The following is a 10,643-nucleotide window of genomic DNA, read 5'->3' as shown; positions in this document are numbered from 1 at the left end:
ACCATCTGCTACCGCCTTACCAGCCTGCTCTCACCACCATCTGCTACCACCTTACCAGCACGCTCTCGCCACCATCTGCTACCGCCTTACTAGCGCGCTCTCACCACCATCTGCTACCACCTTACCAGCCCGGTCTCGTCACCATCTGCTACCGCCTTACCAGCGCGCTCTCACCACCATCTGCTACCGCCTTACCAGCCCGCTCTCACCACCATCTGCTACCGCCTTACCAGCGCGCTCTCACCACCATCTGCTACCACCTTACCAGCGTGCTCTCACCACCATCTGCTACCACCTTACCAGCCCGCTCTCACCACCATTTGCTACCGCCTTACCAGTGTGCTCTCGCCACCATCTGCTACCACCTTACCAGTCCGCGCTCACCACCATCTGCTACTGCCTTACCAGTGCGCTCTCACCACCATCTGCTGCTGTCTTACCAGCCCGCTCTCGCTGCCACTGCCTCACCGGCCTGCTCTCACTGCCATTCCTCCCACCAACGTTTAATCCGCCATCACTGCAAGAAATGGCCCACACATTCAAGAGACTACCGAATATCCCACCATGTAGTTTCCAGTCGCGACCGGACTGCTTAGGTAGGTAGTTAAAAGGGTGGGGGGGAATAGAATTACTGCAGAGAGGAGAGAGAAGAAGAAGAGGAAAAGAAAGTAAAAGGAAAGAGAACTGGCGAGCAGAATGGAGTTCCAAATGGAGTTACCCTGCCGCCACCTTGCCAGAAACTGGCAAGATCAATCCAACCTGGCAAGTCACATTGAGCCCTTTACAAACTTTTCAAATATTATAAACTTGATTACAACTTTGAGAAAACTTTAGATGTCACTGCGTACAAAAATACTCCTATGTGTCAATTATTAGATCCTATGATAGCGAAAATGTGGAAATGCCAGTGTTGGGCTGGGTGGACTAAGTCAGAAGTCACACTACACCAGGCTATATTCCAACAGGCTTATTTAAAGCCACAAGCTTTCAGAGCAATGCTCCTTCATCAGGTGAAGTCAGGATTCCTATTCGTGTACCCATTCAGATGCCTTTTCAATGTTATAATTGTACCCACCTCCACCACATCCTTAGGCAGCGTATTCCATTCATGCATCACTCTCTGCATTGGTAGCAAACTCAATGGCGTAAATCATAGAATCCCTTCAGTGTGGAAGCAGGCCTTTTGGTCCATCAAATCCAAACCGTGCCTCCAAAGAGCATCCCAACTTGATCCAACCCCCTAGCCTATCCCCATAATCCCACATTTCCCATGGCTGATACACTTAAACTGCACATCCCTGGACACTATGTGACAATTTGGCATGGCCAATCCACCTAACCTGCACATCGCTGGACTGTGAAAGGAAACTGGAACACCTGGAGGAAACCCACACAGATACAGGGAGAATGTGCAAACTCCACACAGATAGTCGCCCAAGTGTAGAATCAAACTGGATCCCTAGTGCTGTGAGGCACCAGTGCTAACCACTGAGCCATGTCGCATGAAAAATTTACCCCTTGGGTCCCTTTTAAATATTGTCCCTCTCACCTTAAACCTATGCCCTCTAGTTTTGGACTCCCACACCCTGGGAAAATGACCTTGGTTGTTCACCCTATCCATGTCCCTCATGATTTTATAAACCTCTATAAGGTCACCCCTCAGCTTCCAATGCTACAAAGAATATAGCCCCAACCTATTCAGCGTCTCCCTACAGCTCAAACACTCTAACCCTGGCAACATTCCTGTAGATCTTTTCTGCACCCTTTCAAGTTTAACAACATTTTTCCCAATACTGGGAGACCAGAACTGAATGCAGTATTCCAAAAGTGGCCTAACCGATGTCCTGTCCAGCCGCAACAGGACATCCCAACTCCCATACTCAATTTTTGAACTAATAAAGGCAAGCATACCAAACGCTTTCTTCACTACCCTGTCGCTCGAGGTTGGAAAGCTGGCTAGGGGTCTGTCCATTACCTCTTGCAGGGTAGCTGCACCAAACCACAGGATGACCAGTATTGAGACCAATGACAGGCCTTCACCTGGAAACAAGACATCTGAGTTGAAAGTCCCATTGAGTAAGGGCTGCCTGTCAATCAGGGGCCACAGCACCATGGAGCAGGCTGTGGCCACTGGGAGTGTAGCAACCTGAAATTTCAGGATCATAGAGAACCCAAGCTAAAGAAGAAGATAACTGATGGAGGGGGCAGCGGTTTCTCAGGCTGTGTTCAGACTGGTCAGAGTCAAAAGCATGGCAGGGGTTGAGAAAGCAAGGGTGGGGGTTAGCTCCCAGCAGGCAAGCCCTGCCCATTCCCTCAACTAGGCATCACTTACCTTTGATCAAGGGACACCACCCTGTCCAACTGCAGAGATAGGTTACCTGCAGGGTGGCATCTATTATGAACAGAATCTGGTGACAGGTCCACAATCCCAGGGCAAACAGGCTGAAGCTCTTAGATGGTAGTCAATTAAGTCAGTTACAGGCCTCAACTAGCAGTGGAGCAGCAGGTTTGTCCAGAGGGGTGTTTACCCCTATAACTTGATTCAGGGACAGAAAAGGAGGTGATGGGATTTAGATTTGTCATCACCCCACCTCATTAACTGCCCTTCCTATCTTCAAACTCGCTTTCTTCAGAAACAGAGATTTCTAGCCCTAATTGCTATGCCTTGTACATAATGTGTTATCTCAAAGCAGATCAACACAGATATAAGCATAAGTCCCCACAGAAAAGAGACATAGAAACTGCTTGACTATGTGAAATTGTGCATCAAACAAGCATAATCTCTGTAATAAACTAAATAAAGCTACCCTGCACGTCATTGAAATTGCTAACCAGTTTAGGCAGTGTCAAAATCAGCACATAATTATCAGCTAGATACAGTTAGTTAAAACCTGCACAACATGGTTTTGCAACGATAGCAAGCGGACGTATAATTGCCAACATTATTATTGTACTGGGCTTGGGCATTAATCAACCTGACAGTACAGCGTGGCATTGCCAACCCTTTCGGATTGTCCTCGAATCTCCACTAATTAATGACTTGGACACTACCGCAGGCTATCTATGAAAGAGACAAAAAAAAACTGATTTTTTTTTTAAAAAAAGCATCTCTTTGAACACTGGAGTAGCAGTGTTGCGGATCAAAGACAGGCGGTTTGATTGGACTGAGAGGTTATCTATAAATGTTGTCAACCAGAATAAGGTTCTGATAGTAATCACAATAAAAGTCTTGGACTGATACGTTTCAGACACTTCGACATTTAGAAAGTTAATAGTAATGTATGTATCTTACACCATCAAACCAAAGCGTTCCAGTATAAAAGTACTCACATCCAGCGATGCAATGAACTCAAAGACCATTACTGTATTTTTTTTTGGTGGGTAGTGCAAACTGTTGCTTTTTTAAGATTTCTTTGAAAGATCAATGTCGTGACTCATTCTAACAGACGTGACCAAATCCGATAGATCCCCTTATGATAAACGTACAGCTTTCGTTCGAATTTGAGTTCATTCAACTAATGTAAATTAGAAGATTGAAAATAGTGAGTTAGTGATTTGAGAACCCAACCTCACAGGTATAAAATGGTGTTACATTTAACAAATAACAAAATTAAAGTCTTAACAATTTCCCGCTTACACGTTTTTGTAAAGGATTTCTCCACATTTTTGCGTTGCAACGTGCCCCCTAGCGGAAAATGAAATGTTAATATCCGGTGTTGAAAGCATATCGATCCTCAGATTTCAAAACAACTAGACAAGCGAGCACTATCACAGAACAATTTACGAACAGGGAGACTTTAGGCTGTTCAACACCGTAAAGCACAACACCACCCTCATTGACTGTGACAGTTTGAATCCGCAGCCTCCAAACTTCTAATACATCTGTAATCAATCTCATTTCCATTGCCCGGTCTCCCTCAAAATGTCAGTTTCCAAAGACTGTGTCATAATTTCCGGACAGTTTACTCATTTATTCTTCCTTCAAGTTTGGAGTGTGTGTGTGTATGAACCTTACTGATATCAGTCTTGATTCGCACTACAAATATAAAGCAGCCAGGTTCGAAAGATACACAACGCAAACCATTACTCTGAACTCCCTTTTCAATGAAATAGCATTCATATTTCTCGTCCGTAGCAAAGCAATTCCCATCCGTTTTGCAACAAAATTGCACTTAGAGTGATTCAAGGGGGAAAGAAAAAGAACCAGAACAGTTCTTGGGGGGGGGGGGGGGGGGTAGTCCCAGGGCTGGTGGAGTTAACAGATGTTTGTGGCGTGCTTACCTCTAGAATTTCCACATAACTTGCAGGGAACCAACCCCTGGTCCCATCCTTCTCTCCTTCCCACCATCCGCCGTTCAGCACCTGTAAAACCTTGATGATCTCCCCAGCCTCGAACTTCAGCCCTTGCTGATGTTGGTCACCGGTAAACGCGTACAAAGTTTTGCACAGAACTCCGGCCATAGCAGACTCCTTGGTTTTGGTGTTTTATGTGTGAGCGCTGTAAGCTCTCGCTGAAAAGCTCGAAGCCTTTCCTCTGTTCAATCCTCTGACCTCTCTCCCCGCGCTGGGTTTGATGCTAGGCTCAGGAGTCCATCATTGTTTCCTCCAACTCACGGTATGACTCAGTGCTGAGATCACCACGAGAGGGGACGGATAAGATTCACAAGGAGGGAGAGACAGACAGAGGGAGAGAGAAGGAAAAGTGCTGCAGTTCTGATATTTCCTCGCTGCTGGCGTTTGGATGAAATCTGCTGCAGTTCTGGATGGTGGCGCTTTGACGGGAAGGAAACGAGCTGATAGCTCTCTCCCATTGTAATTCATTCCAATGTGTTTAGTGATGGGCCGGGGTGGGGGCGGGAGAAGCATTGTTCCTAGTAAAGAAGGCACTAACAGTAAAATAACATTTAGCAGCTCCACAGAAGTAAGTTATAATCTATATCGTACTGAAAACAACGCACATAATTTCAACATGACGCTCACAGGAGCCCGGTTTTTTTTTCTGGAGAACATGATTTGATAATGGGTTATCTAATTATTTTACTTCCTCAATCAGACGCGACTCCTCTCTTCAGAGATTTAGATATTTTTAAATAGGTACAAAAGTACACGTGAATAATAAATACTCCTTCTGCCTATACACATCTTGTGCTGTTGCTTTTCGCTTTCAAAAATGTAATTCTTCTTTTCTGTATGTAGCAATACTGCTCCTGCTGTCCGATTATAGGTTCTACCTCCCCCTTAACCCCACAACCCATTCTTACAGAACCGTTTCAACAAGTTCCGTGCAGGAGACATGTCTGACAGTGAGAGAACGCGTGGCAGATTCAGTGTTAACCTGTCCCAGTCCCTGGTAATCACCTTCTTTGCTTCTCTTTTTCACTGAGGTGACTTTGCCTGTACAGTAAGATAGAGATGATTTGCTGAGATCAGCTCCTTTGATTGACAAGCAACAATTCTACTGTTATTATGTGGGATTCAAAATTCTCGCCAGAGTTTCAGGATGGGATTTAGAAACTTAGTTTCTTCCTCTGAATTCCAAGAACCTTTGTTGAGGGTGTTGGGGAATCTCGCTTTTCCTTCCTTGTGTTTACTTGTCTTGCGAAAAAACCTAAATGTACAGGCGCTTGTCTGAAACAATGAGATCGCTGGGATTTAAAACACGTGAGGCTTAGCAAAAACAGGAAGGCAGTTTCTTATGTGAATGGCGAAAGATTGGAATAGGGGGAGGTGCCCCCACAGCAGTCGCCGGAAAGTAAGCACGTCGTGGCAGCAAGTAGTGAAGAAAGCGAATGGTATGATGGCCATCACAGAGAGAGGATTTGAGTACAGGAGCAGGGATGTCTTGCTGCAATTATGCAGGACATTGATGAGGTCCACAGCCGGAGTATTGTGAGCAGTTTTGGTCTCCATACCTGAGGAAGGATGTCCTGGCTATAAGAGCCAGTGCAATCAGACTGGTTCCTGGGGTGTCAGGACTGTGTTCACTGGAGTGTAGAAGAATGAGAGTCTCAGAATTTCATAAAATTCTAACAGGACTAGATGTGATAAATATAAGAAGGATGTCCCTGACGACAGAGGAGCCCAGAACCAGGAATTACAGTCTAAGGATATGAGGTAGGCTATTTAAGACTGAGATGAGGAGAAATTACTTCACCCAGAGAGTGGTGAGCCTGTGGAGATTCTCTGTCAGTTGTGGCCAAAACATGTTATGTTTTCAAGAAGGAACTTTGTATTGTTCTTCAGGAACAGCTTCTTTCCAGCTGTTATCAGACTGTTGAATGGACTCTAGCCTCAAATGATGTAACCTGCAATATAACCTGTATGCCTCTAAGTCTTTTTAATCTGTACATCCTTTGCTTGCTGTGATCTGCCTGTACCATTCATAAACAAAGCTTTTCACTGTATTTTGGTACACATGACAATAAATCAATCAATCAATCAATAAAGGGATTGGGGGTACGGTGAGAAAGATGGAACAGGATATTGATCTCGATGATCAGCCGTGATCATATTGAATTGATGGACTCAAGAGGGCATTGACACTGGGGAACTCCTTGTGAACTCCCTACAGCAGATCCATCTCTAACATGACTTATAACCATTCTACACTGTTACTATGATCTGCCTGTACAGCTCGCAAACAAAGCTTTTCACGATACTTAAGTACACGTGGCAATAAATCAAATCAATCAATGGAGCAGTCTTGAAGGGCTGAATGGCCTACTCCTGCTCAGATCATCTATGTTTCTGTTTCTGCATCTTAAATTTAACAATACTATCCACAACATTACAACCTTTCTTCATGCCTGTAGATACGCAATCTTACCAATCTTCCTCCTAAATACCTTATTTGATCAATTAGTTATTATTTATCTTGTTTTTGTGTCCCCATGTGTTGCACTCACTCACTCATAGAAACTCTTTCTCACATCCTAATTTAAAGGCTTGCTAATCAGATCTCCTCAATCTTTTCCAAGCTCAATCATTTCCTGATAGAGGCCTCTTCTTAGTTCTGGGTGCATTGTCTCTCAATTTCTTTATCACTTTCACATTCTGTTTTTCTGTAGAGTCATAATAAAGTTAAGAGCCACAACAAATTTTTCTCCTGAAAATATTGTCTTTATTTGCAAAACATGTATTTTGTGTAATAAAATCTTCCTCCTTGTCTGTTTAGCATTTATAACTATATAAAAATAGATTTTCTGTATTTCTGGAATTGCGGACTATATTTTTAATGCTCAACCAGGTGGGAATGGGGATGGGTGAGAAATTTTGAATCCCAGACCATTTTTCCAGGATGGCAGTATAGCATCAGGCTGGCCAACAGTTCCACTTAATGTCCTATTGAAGTCCCTTAATGGAAACTGACTTGGAATTTTCCAGGCCCAACAGGCTGTGGGGTCTACAGGCAGTCTCCCAATGACAGATTAGGAGGTGAACAATTCAGCAAGTAGGGAGATCCTTTGGCATCACCCACAGTATTTCCCTGCTCTGAAAGTGTGCAGCACATCAATATGGCAATGTTAAATTATTTATATGTAAGTGCAATGAGTACGGCAAATAAAGTTGATAGGCTGAGGGCGTTGATAAATGCATGGCAGCATGATGGCATTTCAATGCATGAAACTTGACTTAAAGAGGGGTAAAATTGGCCACTAACTACCCTGGATATAGAATTTTCAAGCTAGATAGAGAGGAGTGAACAAAGATAGGGGCAGCACATTGCTGGTTAAGTATTCAATTACAGATGTGAGAAAGGATGATATGCTAAACAAATCATGAAATGAGACCATATCGGTTGAGAATGAGACAGCCACACTGCTAGGATTGTGTTATAGATCACCAAATAGTGCAAAAAAGAAAAAAGAGCAAATTCGTAGACAAATTTCTGAGAACAAAAGCAATGAGAAAATAATAGTTGGAAATTTCATCTGTCCTAATATCAACTGGGATATGAAGAATGCAAAAGGCACGGGGAACACAAAATTTCTGGATCGCATTTAAGGGAACTTTCTTAGCCATCACGTAGCAAGCCCAATGAGAAGGGGGCACACTTAGATTTAGTCCTAGGAAATGAAGCTGGACAAGTGGATTAAATAGCAGTGGATGACAAATTTTGGAGCCAGAGACCACAATACAGTTGGACTTGACATCATTATGGAAAAGAGGAAACATAGACAAAGGATAAAAGTTTGAATTTTGGCAAGACAAATTTCATGAAGCTGATAGATGATCTGGTGAAAGTGGACTGGATGCAGCTACTTGAAGGGAAATCAGTGGCAAATAACAAGGAGACAATCGAAATCGAAATTCTAGGGGCATGGTGTGGACACTTCCCCACAAAGGTAAAGGGTGGTATTGTGAAATCTAGAGTTGCCTGGTTATTTGGAAGCATAAAGGGTAAAATAAGACTGACAAAAAGTAATAATATGACTGTAATGGGAGAAATGCACTGATGATCCATTCCCACTACATCTTCAGTCACAGCATTAGTAAAAATATATTGATTCAATTACAAAAATGACCAAGTGTTTCTTTTTGGTACTACTATCCAGAAAGAAGGAATGCTTCTTTAGTGAGACCCTTGTAGCTTCTCTAAGGCATGTCTTCTCTATTGACTCCGGGATCTGTAAAATTAAATTTCCAAATTATGAATGTAATGCCAAACAACTATTAGCCTACAGCCACCCTTCCTCCCATTTCCCACCTTGCCAGGCTTTTCGAATTTCAAGTTTTCAAGTTTTTCCAATAATTAAGGCACTTAAGTCAATTTTTCATCTCCTTGAAAGTTTACTTAGCTGTTTTCTCCAAAGTCGCTTGATTTCCATTAAACAGCAGGCAAACCACAATGCACCTTAAACAGTTGGCTTCATTCTGAACAAGTCACATAATAAAAGCCCTTTTCAATTCAGAAAATGTGCAAATAGTTAAAAATATTCCAGTTTCCACAGATGGACCTTACTATATAAATATGTCTTCTTAATACTATGACAGTTACAAAAAATTACCCAAAGATGCTAAAAGGGGTAACGTATAAAAGGAAATTAGAAAAGCAATGGAACACCACAAATACTAGAACAATAAAATCAGGGTTGCACATGAGGCCAGAATTCTCAAAGGGCTGTAGGTTTGGACAGAGTTACTGAAGGACTGAACTAATTATTGCGGCCACAGTGGTATTTGAAAACAAAGATAAGAATTTTTAGAAATGAGGCATTGGCAGATGGGAAGCCAATGTAAATCAGCAAGCAAGTGCAAAGCTGATGGGTGAATAGGACTTGGTGTGATTTACTGAACAGCAATATTTTTGCACAAATTTGGGTAGCTTGGAAGATGGGTGATTGGCCAGCAAAGAAAACTGGAATTGTTAAGCCTATAGCTAACAAAGACACAATTTCAGCACACATAAGTTGACACAGGAGCAGAATAGGTTGATGTTATGCAAGTGGATGTAGGTTGTCATAGTGATGGAGTGGATAAGAGAGTAGGAGCTCACCTCTAGATTCAATACAACACCGTGGGTTGTAAATGGTCTGGTTTGGCCTCATAGAATTGCTAGAGAAAGGATAGAACTTGCTGTTCATGGAACATGTTTGTGATAGGGACCAAAGAGAATGGATTTCATTTTATAATCTTAATGTTTTTCTGGAGCATATTTCTTCTCATCCAGTGCTTGATCTCATACAAGTGGCATGCAAAATCAGCGCCAGTGGATAGGCCGTGAGTGGTGTTAGTGAATACAACAAGTCTTGTCAGTGTATATGTGGGACCTAATGTGTTTTGAATGATGTAGCTAAGAGCAGCATGTAGTTCTGGCTGAGTAATAGGAGGAATTTCTGAATGTTCCTCAATCCTGAAATGTTCAAACAATTGACTACACCTTCATCTGTTTGGAGACTAATGACTGAAATGTTCTTTTTACTGTCCTCCTCAGAAACTTCATCTCATCTGAACTCTTGTCAGCTTGTGTCCTCTACTATATATGATCCTACCCAATCATCACTTATACCCACTTTAAGCTACACTGATCCCCTGTGAGCTTAAGATCTATTACTGGTATTGTTGCAACTTGTCTGCACAATTTTCACCAGGACTGCCAGATTGCACACACTCTAAAAATCTGACTGGTTTATTTCTTTTTCTCTGTTATTGGAATCATTTTCACACTGTAATTCCCTGCCCTCTTCATGTTGGTAACCCACTCTCTCTCTCTCCCCAACACTGGTAAATGTTGAATACATTGTACACCAACTGGAAGAAGCGCTGAGGTTGGTAAGCAATGTTGCCCCTAAATCTTGTCATGCTGCATGGACCTCTGAATAGTCTAAGGTGGTAGATTTAAAGCAGAGCAGCAATCATATAGCAAAGGATGATGGTGTGTTTTAGCTGCTGGGCAGTTACATAAACACACAGTTTACAGGGATCATTGGTTGCAAGGACACAAAATATATTCCTCGTGGAGGACTTCAATGTCCATCGAGCGGCTCAGTAGGTCCATTACTCACTGAGCTGAATGTGTCCTAAAGGACATAGTTGCCAAACTAAGTCTGCAGCAGATGATGAGCCGACCAACAAGAGGGGAAAATTTAATTGACCATGTTTTCACCAATGTACTGTTGCAAATAAATCAGTCCACAACAATA

The 10,643-nt window shown here is 42.6% G+C and overlaps 1 protein-coding gene across 1 annotated transcript in view; it reads right to left on the bottom strand.

Moving 5' to 3' along the window:
* The window catches only part of gas7b (growth arrest-specific 7b), a 413,304-nt gene extending 408,564 nt beyond the window's left edge, over positions 1–4,740 (bottom strand). The window contains exon 1 of the mRNA XM_048610959.1: positions 4,282–4,740. Within this exon, the coding sequence (XP_048466916.1) occupies positions 4,282–4,461 (180 nt within the window). The 5' untranslated portion in view covers positions 4,462–4,740. The remainder of the gene's footprint in view (positions 1–4,281) is intronic.
* Between the last annotated feature and the right edge of the window lie 5,903 nt (positions 4,741–10,643).

Source organism: Rhincodon typus, chromosome 23 (genome assembly GCF_021869965.1).
Source record: "Rhincodon typus isolate 14 chromosome 23, sRhiTyp1.1, whole genome shotgun sequence".
In the NCBI taxonomy this organism is placed as follows: Eukaryota; Metazoa; Chordata; class Chondrichthyes; order Orectolobiformes; family Rhincodontidae; genus Rhincodon; species Rhincodon typus.
Note: the sequence above shows the minus strand (reverse complement) of the source record. Positions and strands in the feature narration are given on the sequence as shown.